The sequence below is a fragment of the Aedes aegypti genome, chromosome 3 (assembly GCF_002204515.2).
Source record: "Aedes aegypti strain LVP_AGWG chromosome 3, AaegL5.0 Primary Assembly, whole genome shotgun sequence".
Lineage (NCBI taxonomy): Eukaryota > Metazoa > Arthropoda > Insecta > Diptera > Culicidae > Aedes > Aedes aegypti.
In genome coordinates this window covers 220,997,861-221,019,777 of record NC_035109.1, presented here as the reverse complement: position 1 = coordinate 221,019,777, position 21,917 = coordinate 220,997,861, and the positions used below count along the sequence as shown (strand labels likewise).

The window sequence follows — 21,917 nt, the reverse complement described above, 5'->3', positions numbered from 1 at the left end:
GGAATCGGGGCCAACAATTGCCAACCTTAAGCATACGAGTTCAACTCAATCAGTGCGTGGATGAACCTTGGAGAGTGAGAGCATCCACAGAAGCACATGTCACTTGAACGACCTTCAGGCCGATGATCCAGGATTGAGGGGCGACCGACGAATGCTCGCAATCAACGATAAAACTCGCGAGTACTCGGTGGCGAAGCTCAGTCTAGCTTGTTCTTCGGTTCGTGACGGTACTCTCCCAGGATAGCGGAAAATCGAATACGGTTTAAGGATAATGGGCACATGTGAAGTGTTTGAGCTTATGCGGTTGTGTTAGTGGGTTTTGTGTTGGTGTGCTGGTGGAAGGAAGTTTAGGGGAAAAAGCAAAGAGGAGATTGATACAGTGGAGGAAAAGCTTGTAATGGAAAACGCTTAATTTTCCTTTTCCTGTCGATTCCAGTGCTTGTGCTACGGGTTGCCTAGTAATGTGTACAACGGAAGTGGGGTGGAGAATTTATATCCACTGAGTGAAGAGAAGTTTTGCTTATCCTTATGCAAGTGATTTCTTTTGGGATTTGTAGAAAATATCTCAAGTTCACTCTGATCGATACTGCTGGCATGTGTTCAAAAAAGAAAAGCCAACATAAATAATACTGAAAACGGGATGAGAGTAAATAATTCGTCACTTTTATGAGTTGTTATGGTTTTATGTTGGTCAAAGTTCTTTCTCTCTGTCGCTCTTCGTGCTATCGTTTCAACTAGAGAAGTGTGTGGTGCTTGTTTGGTTACTCCGTGGAGTGTCCTTTTGCGCCATCAGTGTTTTCGTATGTTTTCCACTGTCAGCTGAATGTCATCACGCCTCGCAGCCTGGAGTGTATCAGTGAAGTGTTGTGTTTACGCCAATAGCCTCGACTGCTACCCCTTTTGGAGCCCTCGAGTGAGATGAGATGTAGGAGCTCGCTGCTCAACGCTAACCGGAATACAACCTAGGAGGGATACAGTGTAACCACTAAACAAGGAGCAGTGGCCACAGTTGTGTTTGACAGTGCGTTTACAAGGTCTGCACAAGCTTTAAAACAACAACGATGCAGCAGCCACAGTTTAAAGTGAATAATTTACGCAAATTAAGGAAAATATGGATACAAATTTTCCTACCCGTGTTGATACTGAGTGCGCATGTCCTGGTCGTGACATCTCAGCAGCAATCTCAACAACATCAGCAGCAGCAACAAAAGGAATTACAACAGCAGCAATCACCGACCAATTTACCGTCATCGCCACAGAAACGAGGTATGATGAAAAGTATACGTGTTAGCCGTATGCTAAACTGTGTTATCAGAAATCTCCTCTCTCGGTGACCCGAAGGGCCGTTGGCCAGTGGGCAAACATATATCGATGTCAACAGTTCTATCTTCATGCGCGCTATGTTTGAACCAGCGGATTATAAAAGTATTCGATCCATATTTTCATAATTATGAAAATTAGCAGGAGGTGTCAAAATATTGCATCGGTGAAATTTTCCCCATAGTTTTTGAATGGATAGAAGTATGTCACACAATATAACTCCCTTAGATTTTAGTACGAAAATAAGCTAAAAATGAAAAAAAAATCCTAATTTCACGGATAGAATATTTTGAAACCTTTCGGGCATGGTCCAAATACTAATATCTAGTGGGAAAAATGCAATGGGTTAGTGGGATCTCCATAGGACTGGCATAGCTCATTTGTGTTAAGACTTTCAAAGCATATTCTTCTGCAGGTTTTCCCAACCGGTGGTCCAAGGAGACCGTGATGAACACTCAGGGGGGCCAAGAAGCCAATGGGAATGGGTTTTGCTTTTCTAAATGGATTATCAAGATAACGAATCTCTTATTTCGCTTGTACCGTTTTGATTCATATTACGGACACTCAAGGCCTCAGTGAAGTATAACCCAGCTTGGACCATACAAAATAAATCATTCTGTATGATTTTTTAGCGTTATCGAGCGTCGGAAGCCCTTAACTTTCGGATGGTGGGTAAAGAATACGCGTCCGCAACTTGAATAATTTTAAATAAATCAAAACGTGTGGCCTTTTCATGATTCTTATTCCGGACGCTCCCTCACTTTTGCCTCATATTCCGGACGCTTTGAATCCCATTTTCATTACTCTTTCAGTTGTTGAAAGTTAGGCTTAGATCAGCACTCCCGTACAGTCACTTATATGCATGCGACTTGTGCCTCAGCTCGCCCAGCGTCATAGGTGGCTATGATGCGCTTAGTGGCTACCTCCAAGCTATGTTGAAGAAATGCAAGCAGTATTGCATGATACCGTGCACCCCCGTTAATTTGAACGGTTACTCATGCAAATTAACGGGGTTCATTTTTAATTTGAACAACTGGTAACCCTGTACATCCCAATATTGTTGTTATCTGGGAACCGTATTCTTTGTTATTGCTTTGAAAAAAAAAAGAGCTCACCGTCGTCATAAACTTGTTGATTATTTAGTTTGTTGTAAAAGTTATAATGGAAGCGGAAAAAGGCAAGAAAAGGCAAGTCATTTCATAAATTCTAATATAGTGCATGATTTATCTTCATCTCAACTTAAATTGTAGGTTGCCTTCCGGTGAAAACAAGGAAAATGTAGGGACTGCTGTGAACAAAAAAAGAAAGCATGTTACACTTACGTTGGAGCAGAAGCTGGAAGTGATCGAGCAACTGGATGTAGGAAAAACATCCCTTGAAAATATTGCTCGTAAGTTCAACGTCTGCAAGTCTACAGTATTGTACATTTCCCGCAATAGGGACTCGATCAGAACAACTGAAAGCCGGTATAGAGAAAGCGGAGTCTCTGGTAGGCGCACTACCAAAACAGCAAGATTTGTCGATTTGGAGGAAGCTCTGTTCGTGTGGATGCTGCAGGAGAGATATAAAAAGCACACAATTACGCCAGACGCAGTAAAAGCCAAAGCGGAGCTGCTATTCTCGCTGTTCCAGGAAAATCAGAAATATTCGAAAGATGTGACGATCACCGCTACAAATAGATGGTATGATAGGTTCCGTAAACGTTATGGCTTGCGCATGCTTACTGTCTCGGGTGAAAAAGCTTCCGGAGATGAAGAAGCATTCACTTCCTTCAAAGACCGCCTAATGCAGATCATTTTGTCGAAGGGATACGAGAAACATGTGATATATAACGCTGACGAGTCAGGACTGTTTTTCAAACTATTACCATCTCGAACGCTGACATTGTACTCTTCATGCCATGTTGCACTTTCATGCCATGTTGCGTCACTTTCATGCCATGTTGCAACATCGACGGATCAAACAAGTTGCCCCTGATGCTTTTGGGAACTGCTGAAAACCCGAGGAGCCTGCCTAAGGACAAATCGTTGCTTCCGGTTTACTACAAAAGTTCGAAGAAAGCATGGATGAACAGGGTACTTTTCAGGGAGTGGTTCTTTGATCAATTCGTGCCTTCAGTTGAAGCATTTGCAAGAATCAATAACCGCGAACCGCGTGCTTTACTTTTGCTTGACAACTGTTCGGCACACCACGATGGTGGTGATACTCTTGAGCATGGTGAGATAAAAGTTGTATATCTACCTCCAAATGTCACGTCAATCGGCCAACCCATGGATCAGGGAGTCCTCAATGCGGTCAAGAAACGTTATAAAAAGAAGCTAATGTTGCACTTACTTTTGACTAACGACGATTTGGATTTCGAAGAGAAGCTGAAGAAAATTTCATTGCGTAAAGTAATCAACTGGCTTCACCAATCGTGGGAGGAAATATCCAGCAAAACTATTGAAGGATCATGGAAAAAGTAGATCGACGAGTATCCACAGTTTATCTTGGATAGTGACGAAGACAACTCTCTTGATGCTGATGTTTTAGCCTTAGTGGCTTCTTTTACTAACGCTTTAGAAGAACATCAATCTTCCGAAGAAGTGAAGCAATGGCTGGATGATAGTGTCTATGATTTGAATGGCTGCAAAATTACTGGAGATTGCGATCTGTATACAGATGAAGAGATCGTGGATTACATTACTAACCATCATGCTGATTCCAGTGATGATTCCTCTCCGGATTTACATGATTTTACAAGTGAGATTGAACAACATGACACGATTACTGGTGCCATTCAAATTGTGGAATGTAATGAAGATCGTGAAAAACACGACAAGGCAATCGAAAGTGTGGATTATCTAATAAATTTTATGGAAGAAAAAGGGGACGAACTGGAAGTCACAAGATTGAATAATGTGAAAACCAAGCTGATCGAGTTGGAGTGGAAACGGCATAGAGAATGTTGAGTCAATATTGTTATGACTGTTCCTGGTCGGAATTGTTATTGGTAATGTTTTTATTCTGATAAATGCTCAAATAAACTTTGAAAACCCGTCAATGTATTTACGTAAAAATCGAATTAATTGTACTTACTACCAGTCAATGAAAGAAAACGTAGCAAAAATTCTAAACATCTAGAATGGCAATCTTGTTCCTCTGTGAGGTAATGGCCACTCTGGATCATGGTCCACGGTAATACAACAAGACAAGCGACCTCGTGACTATATGTAGGGAGCCGACTCCTATTCTTTGCACATTAAATTCAATTCAGCAGGGGGAATCGTGGAGATGCCGAAGTGAATATTTACCCTATCATTCGAAAGACTTGCTTGTGTAAACGTGATTGAGGCGAACGTATGCGCGACCGCTAACGATTTTCTGTGATTAATATTAAAGTCAAAATACAAGATTAATCCATTTCATAAGAGCAAACTGCTTTCATTGTAAAGTACTGTTTCTCATAGTCTACTGCTTCCGAAGCTGGATTCAATTCTTGCTTTTTGTACGTTATCCTATTGGGTCACTTTCCGCAAAGAGAACATTCACATTAACGCAACTTCTTTTTGATAAAATTTGTAACCTTTATGTACAGTAATGCTCATATTTAGTTGTTTTTAGAGGTTTCATCAGAATAGTAAACAATCTCATCATCAGCTGTGCTTGACAGTTCACTCTATGTGCCATGTGATTTATGACGTTTGGACCATTTTTAATTTGAACGATGTGCAAATTAGCGGGGTTCAAATTAAAAAGTGTTCAAATTAAAAGTGGTCAAACCAACGGGGGTACCCGGTATACTTCAGATGGTTAAAACACCAATGTTATTAATTTTGATCATGGTACAATCTTCTACAATATTCTTCGCTATTACATCAAGTAGTGTTTTTGACATTCTGGGTCCAATTGAACGCGATCATCAATTTTACTGAACCAAACAGTGGATGATGTGCTGTTGCTCATATGTTTGAGCTGAAAATCCCATATAAATTTTAATTCAAATGCGATAGCTCATGGAACGACCAAATGAGCTTAATTTTTCAGAAAGGCTTCTTCTGACTCCAAGAAATTATCCTGGGGGGTGCCCCGTGGAATCATACAACTTTATTTTTTCCCATACTGAGCTGGGCCAGTCTAACGTATCTGCAAGCATGATTGCGTATGCGCACGAGCGTATGGCTAACGCCGAGCTTAGGTGGCGCGTTTTACCCCATAAAAAATAACAATGCAGATAAGCAAGCATTTTATAAAAAATGATTTGTTAACTTCAGAAAAAAGAAAATGGTTGGCTGTTTCTACTATTTGATAGAAAATATGTTTGTCTATGATATAATGATTATAAAAAGGCTTATGATATTGTACTTCATAGCTGAAACGCTTCCTTCCTAATCGCTAACACAGCTTTGTGGCGGAGCAGTTAGCGGCGCAAGCTGTGATGCCACATACACAGATTTATCTGTAATTACACAGATTTTTTCATGTTCTTGCCTACAGATATCTGTGATCACAGATTACAGATTTTTTAAATTTAAAAGGTCTTACGCTATTATACGGATTAAGGACATGATTTTGTAAAATAAGAAGCAGATTTTCCATTACTATTAATAATTTCTCTCAAATACATAAATATTTTTAATTTTTAGAAACAGTTATACGCCTTTAACTTACTTTTAGTGGAATAAGTTCAAATTTAAAATTGTTGAAAGCCATAATACGTTTGTAATGGTTCTTATTGACCTAAAAAATAAAAATTTAGGATTTTTGCGCCACTCAGATTTTTATCAAGATTTTTGGGTGCTGACTTAAGATAAAAAAGATTTTTTCAACCGATAACACAGATGAGAATCGAAAATAATGTGGCAACACTGGGCGCCAGTCGTTTAGGTGTATTTTGAAAACCACGAAGTGTGGGTTAGATTCTCACTCCAGTCGGTAGAAGCTTTAGTCAAACGAAACATTCATCACTGGGCTACGGAGTGCTTCGTATTGTCGGTTGTTCGTAATTATCTGTGCATCCTATGACTGAAGACGGTTCAAAATTGGTCGATTGGCATAAGCAAAGGCATGTGCAAGGATGTGACTAAGCCGTTAGATTAAACAACAGCATTTGGAAGATATGTTGAACAATTTGTCTGATCTTCCATTTTCTCAGTCCGTCTTGCCCCAGGGTACCGTAAAATTGGGTGAAATTTATCATCGTGTCACACGATTATACATATTTCATATTAATAGAGCACCAATATCAGTGTAACTTGTAATAAAGTAACGTTGTTTGTCTTAACTATTGCCGAATTGCGTGTGTTCAGTCACATTCGACATTTTTTACAAATTGGAGTTAATACCATATGGAGAGTCATCAAATGATAAATACTTTCGATCAACTTACTGAAATTTGTGAGATTGTTCTAGAAAATTCGAAAAAAAAAAATACCTAGTTGTTTTGTCACATTGGCAAATATAATTGCATAACAGTCACATTGGGATTATAAATGAGCCTCGTAAAGTTATAGCAACGAAATTTCTATCAGAATTATTTTCTGACTATTCATCTAGTATGCGATATTTGTTGTACAAAACATCAGCCTCAAACAAGCACTTTTGAGTTCCTAGTACTTTTAGAAATTTTGGTTTCCTCCCATACTGTCATAAAATGCACACTTGGTATTCCATTTACTCAATGCCTACTTTTGTCGAATGTTACAAATATGCAGTTATGGGTAGTATATGCTATTTGTAAAATTACTGCAATAACTTTCATATATTGTTAACCTTCCAGTCGTCGCGCGGTTTGTCACCGTCAGAATCACCACGCTGCTGTTGTGAACGAAAAGCGAGTTTTTTCAGTGTTGTTGTACAAAGTACAACAGCGCGACGACTGAAGTGTTGATAATAAATGTTTGACATTTCTGCGAATGCTTTCTTTTTCCAATCCAAAAACGTTGAAAAAATATCAAAATCCAGAGTTTTTCAACTCATTTTTCAATACCATATATAAAAAGTGTATTTATTCCAAAACCAAGAAAAATTCAGATATATTGTTTCAGATTTTCTGAAGGTTATAAATCCAACGCATCGCTGATATTTCTTTTCTTCTCTATTTTTCAATAGAGTGTTTTTCGTCTTCGGCATCAAGCGGTTTTATCGTTGGAACCCACTAAATTTTTCAAAATAAATAAATAAGAACTGATAAGAATGAGTTCAACCGAAACATCAAAAAGGATAGTGTAGTATCTTTTTCGTAAAAAGCTGGATACCATTACAAGAAATATTAGGTTCAAAACCTCATTGGGTATTCGCAGAAATGTCTAAAAATTCTCAGATATATGCTTTATCCAAAATATGTTGCGTGTTTTAAATGTTATCTTCCGACCATCCGAAAACCTCAAATGCCATCCATTCTTAAAACTAATTCCATATTAAAAAAACCTAAGTGCATAACACAAACATTTTGTGTTTGACAATCATCAAGTATTGTATATCATAATTTTGTAATGGCCATGATTATAGAATAATGATTTAAGGTAAAATATTTCTCGAAATAGTTATGTTTGAAGTTCATTAACCTACAGATGTGTGTACTCCAAAGGTTATGAGTAATAATTTTCAAATTCTCTCATGTTAACTTTTTCGCCCCCTTTCTGGATTTTTCGCCCCCCAAATTCAGTTTTACAAATTTTCTCCACCTTGAGCCTGGAAATCGTGCACTTGGGGCCCACTTTGGGAATCACTGCTCTAATAGAACGACTTTATGATGGACTATGTGCACTTGATGCACTCTGGCTGAACTGAAAACCACCGTTCAGTGATTTGGTTCACTCTAACTGAACAGTTTCTAGGAAAATAACAAACATTTAATGCTTGCATTGTCAAACTGGGTGCATATCACTAAGATAAACAGATTATCAACATCCTTCGCCATCAGTATCGTAAATTCTTCAATCCCAAAATCGATAGCTTGAAAATTAAAATTTTGCAGGGTCAGGACATTGAAGGCCACAAATATTCAAATATGCGTTCAGTCAGAGTGGACCAGGTGAAAATCTTGAGTGTCGGTCAAAATATACTGGTCCTATGAGTGGGTTTTGGGACATTCCATGCAGACACCATAGAACTACAAAAACTTCTATAGGAACCTTAAATCGACTCATAAAATGGAATAATCAATCAGTTTATTGCCACTTGGTTCGCTCTTTCTGCACAGAAATTGTTGCAATATCTGATCACCCAAAAATCAAAATCAAATGCATCGAATTAAGTAATATTTATGAATTTCTATTGATGGATGACAAGATGAATCATTCCTTGTGAAAAAATCTGACAAATCACTTGAAATGTCTTTCATTTCCTCGTATTCATTTTCGCTGTTATGGTAAAAAGCATTTGGTTCACTCTGACTGCATACTTTTATTGATTTTTATTGTTCATCCAAAGTAATTTTTTACCTATATCTCGATCTATAATCTGATCGAAGTGATATGAAGGTAAGGTAATTTTGCATCTAACGAAAGAATAATCCAATTTTACCAAGCTTTGTACTTGGTCCACTCTGACTTAACGCCGACCTTTTATAGTACATTTGTTAGAACATTTTGCCGTCTTTCTTGTTCAGTCTTGTATTCAAAAAAAATCGAAAATAACTATTCGATTTTCAGAATCTCCTGCTTCAGGCGAAGCGCGTCACGTCCGAATTGTCTGCTGTGGAGTGTGAAGATGTGAAACGGGAACAACAACGCACAGGAAATTGATTGTTATGCGGACACGTTTATCACATAAAGCTATGTCTGCTGTTTTGATTGCATTTGAATAGCGTGATATGTGATACGGTAGTGGAGGACCTGGATTGTGTCTTTGAGAAATTGTTTGTATGTCACTCAACGTTTACAATGAAGCGAATTAGTGATTATCTTCAATGGCAATATTTTCTGGGCAGTTTGTAAACCTTCGTTACGCGAATAGATGTGTACTTCTGGGTGTAAATTATTGGTTGAATATTTGTAAGTGATTTAATTTCCTTTAAAATTATTTCGAGTAATTGTAAAGTGGTATATAGTAGGTAGGGTTCTGGGTAATTTAGCCGAATGCCATTTGACCGAATGCCGTTTTTCCGAAATTGAAAACCAATAGTGAAATACGACTGCACGATAAGCTATCAAAAGAAGGAGGTATTTGGTGATTCTTGGCTATACACATGTTACCAAAAATGCTGAGGACAGTAAAACTCGTAAGAACCGCCAATAAAATAAAGAAGAGTGCATATCAGATGATTAGTACGTTCACCACCCTGAAATGTATAAAGTTCCAAAAACTTTTCGGGGAAACGGGATATTCGGGGAACTGGCATTCGGGAAACTGGCGTTCGGAGAAACGACATTCAGCAAACCGACATTCGGGGAAAAGTAGCACAACCGTGAAATACAGGTGGCATACATCTATATAAATAAAAATGGAATGGTGTTTGTATGTCATGAAATGGCTCGAAAACTGGTCATCAAATTTATGTGATTCCTTCACAGTTGAATTCGTCAAGTGTTGCGACGTGTTTGTGTGGAATATTATTTGTGAAAAACTCACCAAATAAGTTGGAGACATGGGAAAACAAATTTGACATTTTGTGTGCAGATTTTCCATAGCCTACTTCAAAGCATGCCGGGACAACTAGTTTGTAATGAATTTCATAGCTTAATATCAAAAAAACTTTATCAGCTTATTTTTAAAGAAGGAGAAAGTAGAGTTAACATCAGCGCACTATATCTCCATAGCTGAGGAATGCATCAGTTCTAGGAAACTAGGACTGGCTCATCACAAGACTTAGGTGGTGGTGGTCAACAACCGCAAGTCTGAGCAACGAGCGTTTATCTCGGCAGTTAATTACACCATAGAGTCCAATCAAACCCTTACACATCTTGGGGTATCGATGACAAGCTCAGCTTTGCTAGCCACGTTGAATATGCCTGTTAAAGGGCATCTACGGCTATAGCGACGCTTTCGAGGATGATGTCTTACAGCTCTGCTGTGATTGCCACCAAACGCAAGATCCTGGCAGGCGTGGCACTACCCGAGCAGAAGAAAATAACTACTGAATACCAAATTGAGGTATTCCATACCAGATAATTTCCAATACTACATACCTGAATGAGGTATGAATTAGCCCTGCATAAGAGGTAAAATACCTCAAATAACATCTCAAGCATATTCTACGAACACCAAACTGATAACTAGATCAGGTATTGTAATACCTCAATAATACTTGATGGATTTTCATATAAAAATGAAATTTTTCAATTGTAGTTCAATACCTCCAGCAGACCTCAGAGTTCTGTTTGATCTTTCGACCTTGACACTTGCTTTTCCCGGGGCAAGCGACGAGGGCAGGATCAAACATGTCGCGCGTCGGTCTCGTAAGTGAAAAAGTGGCGTGATCGGTGAGTTCGGTTGAAGAAAGTGAAAAAGTGCCGCGATCGGTTAGTTCGGATCAATTGGTGAGCTCGTTTCATGCTACTATTTCTAATCAATAAAATATGTATGACTGCACATTCAATTGTTACAATGGTGGGATGTAAATATGATTTTTCAACAAACTATGGGTGGTTCGTCACTGTGGGTGTCGACACAAACTCTGATTCATGATTTATTTATGTTTAACATTTTTTTTCAGAACACCTTTTATATACCTTTATTTTTGTAATTAAAAAAACTTTGAATGGTTCGACACTACAAGTGTAGACTTGCGAAAGGTTCACTTTATTCAACAAACTTTGGATGGTTCGCCACTGTAAGTGTCGGCATAAGAATAAGAGTGTTCTATGATGTCCCAACCAATCGAGTTTTTTGTTTCTTTTCAAATGAGTAAAATATAATAACACATGCTTTCGTCCTGACAGCTGTAGGAATGTTACATTTAGGTATTTGTTCAACAAACTTTGAATGGTTCGTCACCTCAAGTGTCGGCATAATTTTCCTCTACATAGAAATTGTTCATATCAAATGAAAATATTATATTTACGTATAAGCATGTATATATCTCACAAATCATTGTTTATCATGGTCTAATCGCTTATCAAAGTGAATCCTATGACCCAACAATCCTCCCCATTAACAAACATCCCTCCCAGTAACCTTTGTGGAGATGCAGAGGCAAACACGGTCTCCAAAAAAGCAAAGGTTACACACTAACATTCCTTCCCCCAATCCCACCTGACTGCAAGGACGAGGCCGGCGCCGTTATTGACCCTGTATAAATAGAGGCACTGAATTATGCACACTGAAGAAGATTATGGCCAATCCCAGCCGAACTTCTAGTTGATTCTTTGTGCATTTTCACTGACTTCGGTCAATCACGGAATAGCAACCATTGATATGTGTAGTCAGTCTAAGCTAAGCTAAGCTGTAGTTCAATACCTCCAGCAGACCTCAATAGCTGTTTAATACCTCAATGAAGTATTTAAAATTGTTTTAAAGATTTTTTTCAATACCATTATAATACCAAATTGAGGTATTGACAACTGAACAATACCTAATTTTGGTATGATACCAAAAAAAAGGTATGCATAAGTTATTGGGGAGTTATTTGTTCCTCCTCGGGTATCCATACTCAGGTCGGGAGGACCAATCTGGTCAAAAACGCTTAGAACGAGCAAAAACCTAAAGCGGTTAGAAAGCACAGTGGCCCTGTATTCTTTGCCATCGGTTGACACGCCAATGCATAAGGTGGGGCACGCTATGTCTGAACCAGACGATTATAAAAATCAAATGTACATCGGGGTTTTTCTCGTTAGAGTTCAGTATTGGAGTTATATTTTCATAATCGGAAGGTTTTAAAATATTCTATCGGTGAAATTTTGATTTTTTCCACTTTTTAGCTTTTTTTTTTCATACTAAAACTCATAAAAACCCCATTTATCGACGTATTTTAGCCCATACAAAATGTATGGAAAAAATTTCACCGATAGAATATTTTAAAACTTTCCGAATATGAAAATATAGACCAAATACTGCTCTCCAGCGTGAAAAAATCCGATGTACATTCGATATTTATAATCGTCTGGTTCAGACATAGCGTGTGGGGGCTTGTGAAGACTGAGACTGAATCCTGAATCCCTCGTAATCCTACCCATTGTATCCTCTGTGCCAAATATGTGCCAAATAACATTATGCATCAGAATTCTTAGAACACTACCGTTTTCGTAAAAAATAATGATTATTTCTGCTCATCTGCCGAAAACTTCTTTCTAAAAGTTTATTTTTTACAACAACGTCCATCACCGAAAATGTTAAAATGGAGCCATTAGGTAAAGATACATATACCCAACAAGGTCAACCGACGCAAAGCCGTCCCAGCATTTTCCATTTCACGCTACTCTATGGAAATCTGTTTAGAATTTAATGTACCGACGCGGAGCAGCAGAAAAAAAAAGAAAAAGCCATTCGTTACCGCCACTGAAACTCGCTTTGTTTCCCAGTCAAATATATGGCCAGCCCCATGAAAATGGTCATTGCCGAGCGTTGAAAAATAGAGCCGAACAACGCTCAATTATTTCTACCAAATTTCACCCGCCGGCCGTTTCCTCTCCCTCTAGTATTTGTTCAGCGTCCTGGCTTCGGGGAAAGATTGAATGGTTTTAGGCCCGTGTGAAACTTTATGACGGCCATTCACGAGAATCCCGGTTTCGGGGCATATAAAGCAATAAAAAGCTTAAGCTACTCACGTACGTTTGTGTGTGGTCGCGTTCTGTCTTTTGTAATTGCCGTGGAGCTTATTTCGTATGAATATGCTTGTGTGTTCGATACCGTAGGAAATTCCTTTATTTGATTTTCCTCTATGATGAAGCATGTAAGCTCCACAGAAATTCAATTTTACCTAGCAATTCTTCATGATAAAATGTATTTAATTAAAACGATTCCACAGCATTTCCCACGTGCGAGAGAGAAGTAAGCTCCATACACTCCGTTAGACCGGTGAGCAAGGGCAGGATGGTCTGGGCTTAGGGCGCCAGGAAGCAAGAGGGTCGAGTGTGGAAAACTAGATCAAAACGAACAGGCTACTAATGGTATGCCCACCTCCCATCGTGAAAACCATGATGGGAAGCAACCCAAACGGAAACACTGCTGGCTGGGCCCCCGCTCTCTTGTTAGTGTTCCAGTTTAGGTTGAGAATACACTAAAAACTCGTTTTACGAAGTTTTTTTTTTTAAATTAGTTCGAGGCAATATGTTACTTTGATTTTGTACAACAGAAGGCCTAAGTCTTCCTTAGCCGTGTGGTTATAATCCGCGGCTACCAAGCAAAGCCATGCTGAATGTGTCTGGGTTCGATTCCAGGTCGGTCCAGTATCTTTTCGTAATGGAAATTTCATTGACTTCCCTGGGCATAGAGTACAATCGTACTTGCCGCACGATAAACGAATGCGAAAGTGGCAACTTTGGCAGAGAAGGCTCTAAGTTAATAACTGTGGAAGTGCTCATACGAACACTAAGCTGAGAAGCAGGCTCTGTCCCAGTGAGGACGTTACTTCCAAGAAGAAGAAGAATATATTCGACAATAAGGTCTAAAGATATAAAACTACTGGAGTCAGTACCGGATTTGGGCTTCGGGGGCCCGGGTCAGATCTCATAAAGAGGGTCGCTTTATACAAAATTCAGCACGTTTTGGGATTCCACAAACTAACGTATTGAATTTGAGTTTTGAACGAGAAGGTTGGTCCAAACATATGAGGGGCCTAAATTCAAAGTAGTGTAAGTGACATTTTCGGTTGTGAGCTATATACATTTTGAAATTCGTCTGTTTTCAACCAGACCGTTCAATAGTGTTTTGTGTTGATTTTTCCGTCCAAGGTGAAAAATATAATAGTTCTTAGAAGATTGGCTGTTTTTATTGGCTAAATAATTTGAGTAGAGTAAAATATTGCTGAAAATCTTCAAAACCGTTTTTCTTTCCTTTTGACTCTATTTAGTAAATGTTTCCAGTTTGTCTCGGTTGCCGCATTCTCTGAAAAATAAAAAATATTTACAGTATTGGCAAGAAAACAGTATACAAGGCCGATTGACCTGAAAATTGAACTGCATGTTGGAAAAAACTTCATTTGTAAATGAATCACCAAATTCTATGCAAAGTATCTAAGTTCTTAAAATCCACCCAGGTCGACAAAAATGTCCAAATGTTGATACTTGAATATTTTGAAAACAAAAAATTGATTATAAGTATAATAAGTATTTTGCAATTAATTTAAGTGAACCAATTTGCTGAAGCATGCCATTTTCTAAATATTACCATTTAAAATATATTCCAATTTGAAAATTTGGGCATTTTTCTCATAACATTTTTTTTTCTAATAGCTTCAAAACTCTTGAATAGAATTTGGTTAATTGCTCATAAATCAAATTTCAAGTTCATTAAAAGCTGTTAAACAGTGCCCTTAACTTGACCATTTTTGTATGAGAATCGGCTTTCATGTAATTTATTCTTGGCAGTACTGTATATTCTATAAATTATATTCAAAGTTACTATAAGCCTTTACTGAATTTCTCTTATGCTTCATGTTTCTGTTAGAATTGCAAATATGATTAAATTTCAAAGTTATGATAGGTACCAGATAAACCCTTTGAATTGAGCAGTGCTTAAGAGGTTTAGTCGCATTTTTTAAGATCCTGCAAATACGTCAAGCGCATTTTCTATTTATATATTTTTTGAAAACTAACTAGAGAAGAATTTCAAATATTTTGGCTTAATATTCATGACTTGTTTTTTTGTAATTTGTAATATACTGACGAAACCATACTGTGCGATCAGGTGATAAAAAAATATAACTCAAAAATTGTAAAATTGAATTTGACGTTAGAATTATATGTCCAAATGTCGAAATAGAAACTATTGAAACGTATTTATTTTTTTTTTGTTCCTAATTTTGATTCCTCGGGGGGCCCCCTTCATCGGGGGTACCCCCCCAAATCCGGGCCTGACTGGAGTAATAAGTGATTGATTGATTCAAGTCTGAGACAAGAATGGATTGCTTCAAATGGCTCGTTCCCAGAATAGGCTAATTTTTGCAAACCTTTAAGCATATATGTAAAGCTTGTGCAATTAGGGTGTTTTGAGCCTATTAAATATTTGCTAATTTACCGTGTAACAAATTTATCTTCATAAATTCATTGAAAAATTTCGTTTGACATTTAAGACTCTAATCTTACGTAAAAGACAGGAGTAATCAGATTAGCATGACTAAAAGAGACACTTATAAGGACTGTTCATTTAAGAAAGTGGACACGTGTTTTTTACAGTAAACTGTTTATTTTCGAACAAATTCATGAGTTTACCTAAAATACATGGAGATCAACGTAACTTCGATCAAATTCACATAAATTTGAACATTTATTGAGCATTGCTGGAGAATGCTCTTACTTTTCTTTTGATTCCTCCCATAAAATTCTGCACAACTTTTTTCGGAACTTTTCGAACTGCTTTTTGAACTGCTGACCACATTTTCTTGAAAAAATCGATGGAGCTTGCTTCTCTTCCATCCTTCTTAAGATGCCGTTTGATTATTGCCCAATATGTTTCAATGAGGCGTAGTTCTGAGCAATTTGATGGATTCGATCATTTTTTTACAAATTCGACTTATTTCTTCTTAAGCATCTCCAAAGTAGCTGAAGCATAGTGAGCCGATGCTAGGTCTGGCAAAAACAATGGAGGCATGGTATGCTTTCAGTAGATGGGCAGAAGCCATTTTTTAATGCATTCAGTTCTGTAATTTTCGCCGTTGATTGAACCCGTCGTGAAATATGTAGTACTTTCATACCGCAGGAGCAAATTGCTTGCCATACCAAATCATTTTTCCCAAATTTTTCTGTTGGGATGTATCGTTCGTCGTCAGGAATATCTGTTTTGGCCACAGCGTTGAAAAAAATCAATTTGGACACTTCGCGATTTAAGCCAAATCTCGGAACGGCAGTGTTTCTGTACACCATTTGTGCAGAAAAAAATTGAGAGTCGCCATGTCAATTCGACCCATCGTTTAGAATTAATATTTTTTTTTATGTCAACTTTTGTCTGCTGTCAAAATAAACACTTGAGATCACACTGAAACAAAATTTTATTTGTTTTTATGGAATTTTTACACCAAAATGCTAATATTTAGGTTTCCACTTTCTTAAATGAACAGTCCTTATGACAAACGACTCAAAATCATATATGTACACTATTATTTCAAAAAAATTCTGATGGAGTTGCTGATTTTCACAATGCTTCCTTTTCTCAGAAGCAAGGAAATATGAGTATTTTTCAAAAACTACCACATCACAATACTAATAAAAAACAGTGTTCATGTGGGCACCATAGCTCTTCCGTCTGAGTATTGGTCCTGGTAGAGGGGAAACTTGGCAAAAGCCAGACCGAGGGTTCAGCCTTGACAAGTTAAGCTGTCAGGCAGCTCCAAATAAATACCATAGAGCTTAGTGACATTTGAACACACGTAGACTAGCATACGCTCGTCAAACACAGTTTGTTTTTAATATTATGAAAATTTATTGGCTTTTCTCGGTGAATGCAATACTGTACTCAGAGTGAAAGGGAGTAACGAAAGTAATGAAATGACAAGATGGATAGAATCACAAGCGAGCGACGAGAGAAATGAATAGAAGTTGAAAATTTGTTTTTAACAGAAATACAGTTTGTTTTTGTTTTCCTGAAAGAAACTTGCACGCACTTTCCAGACTCATCAAAATGCATATGGAAATATTACCCAATTTGAAAAATTTATACCAGGATTCTGGGTGTTTTTTGAAACAGAGTGCATATTATTTTCCTCTAAGGTTCACAACTGCATCTACACTAGGGCACCCATACCTTTGGGCGTGATAACCACTATACAAAAAAAAAGTTTTACCTGATTAAATATTTTGACATTTATATTTTTCAACCCATTCAATGTTGCTGGAAAACAATTGCATTTATGAAGTCAAGCATTTTATAAATATATTAATTTTAGAATGTGATTATGTCGGATTAGTTGGGTATTTACACCACGTTTATTCGTCATCTCACGCTCAAGTGCAGTTAACACACCTAATCGATCCAACGTAATTCCGCACTTCGACCCGCACTATTTAAGAAATTCGTGGGAATAAATGACCAAAGATTAGTGTAAATTCCATCAAATAAAGAAACAACAACCAAGAAATATACTTTTTTTCTGCTTTTGTGGAACGCGACTTTGGTTAAACACGGGAATTCGGTAATCGTTTTTTTCTCCTCAAACGTATCTTGCTGGAAAGCGGATCTGATGCGCTATATAACGTGCCATGCCGGGCACTAAGTCTAAGGACTTGGAGATAAATCTTTGTTATGCATTCCAAACTGTGGTGCCAAAACAGAGAAGAATTGTATTAATTCAATTCTGCCCATAACTGCATATCAGTCACATTCGACATTTTTGACAATTTCGAGTTAATACCGTGGAGAGTCATCAAATGATGTATACTTTCGTCCAACTTATTAAAATCTGTGATTTTGTTCTAGAGAATTCGAAAAAAATACCAAGTTGTTTTGTCACATTGGTAATTGTAACCGCATAACAGTCACATTGAGATTATGCATGAGCCTTGTGATGTAGTAGCAAAGGAATTTCTATCAGAATTATTTTCTGACTGTTCACCCAATATACAACATGAGCTGTACCAATTTTCAGCCGCAAATAAGCACTTTTGAGTTTCTGGTAATTTTTTGAAATTTTAGTTTCTTCCCATACTACCATAAAATGCTGACTTGGTGTTCCATTTACTCAATGCCTACTTTTGTCGAATGTTACAAATATGCAGTTATGGGCAGAATTCAAGGATGCTAAATAAAATAACACCGCGATATATTAAGGCGAAGTAGGCCGTCATTGAAATTTGTACGTGTCGTTGATGATTGCTGCTAATTCATGTCACGATTTTGAATCAAAGAAAATCAGTTGGTTTTGCACTGACACAGCTGAAAAAGTATCAGCATTCTTTATGCATGTTAGCGCGTACAGTGATACATTTTGAAGTCAATATAAACTATCAAGACTGAGTTATATCACTTTGAAATGCAAGCGGAAAAGTCATCATTGTTGCCAAAACGAATGACGGGCTACTTAGCCTTAATCAACCTTGCACTCGTCTGAAAATTTGAACATTAGACGGATGTTTCATTTACATCATAGCAATCCTTTGGTGGAGAGCAATAAACAAAACTAGATACATTGGAATTGAACATTGAGTTCGTTCACAAATTTCACAACGCTGAAAATGAACATTTGCAACACCCACCCACCCTCTTGTAACGCTTTTTTTTGTGAGTAATCTAAAAAAAAATGTATGAGCTGTAACATCTTAACGACACCCACCCACCCCCTCCAGCGTTATGAAGTTGAGGGATTCCACGGAGGCATGCAAGTCGATTCTGATCGACCATTTCAAAAATATCTGAAGCTTTGGACAGTTTTTCAGTTCCATCTAAATCGTCATTTTCCGATATCAAATCTTCAAGTTGAGTCACGACTAACTTTTCAAAAGGGTGTATGTGAAAATGGTTCAAAAATGTTCAAAAAGCTGCACAGCAAAAACGGTTCGTTCGATTGTTAGACAACTAAAGAAACAAAGTTAGACAACTAAATAACGATTCCAAAAAAATACACACAGCAAAAAAAAATTTTTTTGCATTAAAAAACATCATTTTTGTCACAAAAACTCAAATATCTCAAAACCCTATCGGAATACCAACGTATTTTTTTGAGGGAAAACGGTCCATTATATTAGCTATCTACCATAAAAATTTGGTGATGGTAAGCCAATAAACAAAAAAGTTATGACATTTCAAATATTTCACAAATTTGACACTTAGTGAAATTTTTTTTTTTTCATTGTTAATTTTTTTTAGGACCGCAGTTTGTTGCTGAATTTTTTGTTAAGGGTGAGGTTAACAAGTTGTTTTCATGATATTTTATTTAATTATTCATAACAATTATAGCATCTATTAGAAAGTTAGACGCGATCCAGTGTTGTGATCTAAAGTCTTGATAGTGTCATATTTTTTATTGTACGTAACTGAAAAAAATTTCTCTCAATAGTGTTGAAACCTTTTGATAAAAGAAACCTATAAGAAATCTAATATTGAAGACAAAAGCTACAAAAAAAGTTTTCTATACAGGTATACGACTAGTTTACCTGCAAAAAGTTTACCTCGTAGAGAACAAGGCGGGTCTATACCCAGGTGATCTAGTATACGTAAAGCAGGTCGGTTTTCTCGGCGCTGGTTTTCTCCACAAAGTTAAAATCTGATTACACCTGGGTATAGACCCGCCTTGGTAGAGAATAGACTTTGTTAATCATATTTGGGAGAAAGCGAGTAACTTCAACAACATCAAAAACATGATAGGTACATACCATGAACATACTCACGAAAAAGCTAAAAATATACTACCACAATGGTTATAAAAGATTTAATTGTAAAATTTTTCTTCAGTCAAGCAAACGACACCAAACTAGTCAGTAAAAACTTAAAAGTGATTTGGTTTATTAAAATCTAACGAGCAACATGAGTAGTCGCTTTCTCAACTGTTGCAGGCCGTTTGCAGAAAAAAAGTGTTCGAAAGAGCTACGAAATCTCACCGAAAGCACCATAGATAAACTGAAAGCGGCTGGTTATGCTCCAATGTCTACATTGAATACAAATTTACGCATTTGTACGTCCTGCCGTTTAAACGTTGACAAACGGGCAATCTGTACATCATCGGTGGATCAGGTTGCAGGAAGTTCGAAAACAACAACAACTGAGGAATTACTATGTGCAGATAGTCTTGCCACGGTACCATCAGCGACATCTGTTTCAATAAATCAATCAGAAGATGAGTGCATCCAGAAGGTCAACATCGAACGCTTCAACGAAGGGATAGCTGGAATAAAAGTGACTCCGATTAAATGGACGAAGATGGGTTACGTCAATTATCCCGAGAAAAAATACCGTGAAATCAACGAAGCTGTACGAAGAAACCTCTTCAAATTAGGACCTGAGGATATGGAAAATACAGACTACGATGAGGTAATTATGAATATGAAGGAAAGGTTCTCGAATCTAGCCACGACAAGGAAAGAAAAATTATTGATTTTGTCGATGCTGCCAAGCTCGTGGTCTATTCAAGACGCCATTGATGAGTTCAAAACCAATAGAAATACAGCAAAAGAGGCAAAACAATTCAAAAATAACTGTCTTGCAACCAAAAATGCTAGGTCGAGTACTTCATTAACAGATGAGACAAAAGAAAAAATAATTCAATATTTTGAAGACGATGAAGTAAGTAGAGCTATGCCTGGCCAAAAAGATTATGTATCTGTAAAAAAAGATGGAAAGCGTCTAGCAATCCAAAAACGATTAATGATGACTACTTTGAAAGAAGCGTATACACGCTTCAAGGAAATTAACGAAAATATTAAGGTAGGTTTTTCCTCATTTGCAAGCCTTCGTTCAAGTCAATGCAAGCTTCTATCCAATTCAGGAACACATAATGTTTGTGTGTGCACAACACACGAAAATATTAACCTAATCTTACATAGTTTGAAAAGAATCAATTTATCAAAGGATATTAAAATGTTAACTGGTAGTCTTTTGTGTGAAAATACAACATCAAATTGCTATCTACGATCTTGTTCGGATTGTCCAGATTCTTCATCATTGGAAAATACTTTATTCGCTGAGTTTGAAGAAAATTATATTGATCAGTTATCATTTGAGCAATGTGTGACCACGTATAGGTGTGACCTAGAAACTATTGTAAAACCTGTAGATGAGTTTGTGTCATTTTTTTGCTTGAAATTAGAAAGTTTAATTCCTCACGACTTTATTAAAACAGAGCAATCCCGCTTTTAAAAAAATACGAAAAATACATTACAAGATGGTGAATTTTTAGTCATTTGTGATTTTTCTGAAAACTATAGCTTTGTATTGCAAGATGAAGTGCAGTCCCATCACTGGAACGTACAACAAGCTACAATTCATCCATTCGTTATTTATTTCAATGGAAGTACGCAAATTGAACATTTTAGTTTTATTGTAATTTCCGAAGATTTAAGACACGACTAAGTATCTGTAAATTTGTTCATTGCCAAAATGATTAACTTTTTACGCGTTGATAAGGATAAAGAAATCAGAAAGATATATTTCATGTCTGATGGAGCAGCATCGCAGTACAAAAACCGTAAGAATTTTTCGAGCCTATGTCAATTTAAATCAAAGTACGGAATTGATGCAGAATGGCATTTCTTTGCTACGTCACATGGCAAAGGTCCTTGTGATGCTATTGGAGGAACCATAAAGCGCATGGCCACAAGAGCTAGTTTAGCCAAAGAACGTGAGCATCCAATTAAAACTGCAAAAGAACTATTTGATTGGGCGAATCGCAGAAAAGAAGAAGATTTAACAAAATTATCATTTTGTTTTACTACTATTGAAGAGTACGAATTAACGGCATCAGAGCTCAGCGAGCAATATAATAACGCGAAAACGATCCAAGGAACACAAAAATTTCACTGTTTCATTCCATTGTCAGAAAATAAAATTAAAGCAAAACTATACTCGAACTGTACTGATAATGATGCAAAAGT

At 37.2% G+C, this 21,917-nt stretch overlaps 1 protein-coding gene across 1 annotated transcript in view; it reads left to right on the top strand.

The window, feature by feature from the left end:
• The first annotated feature begins 190 nt into the window (after window positions 1-190).
• The window catches only part of LOC5578183, a 241,769-nt gene continuing 220,042 nt past the window's right edge, over window positions 191-21,917 (top strand). The window contains exon 1 of the mRNA XM_021849975.1: window positions 191-1,266. Within this exon, the coding sequence (XP_021705667.1) occupies window positions 1,062-1,266 (205 nt within the window). The 5' untranslated portion in view covers window positions 191-1,061. The remainder of the gene's footprint in view (window positions 1,267-21,917) is intronic.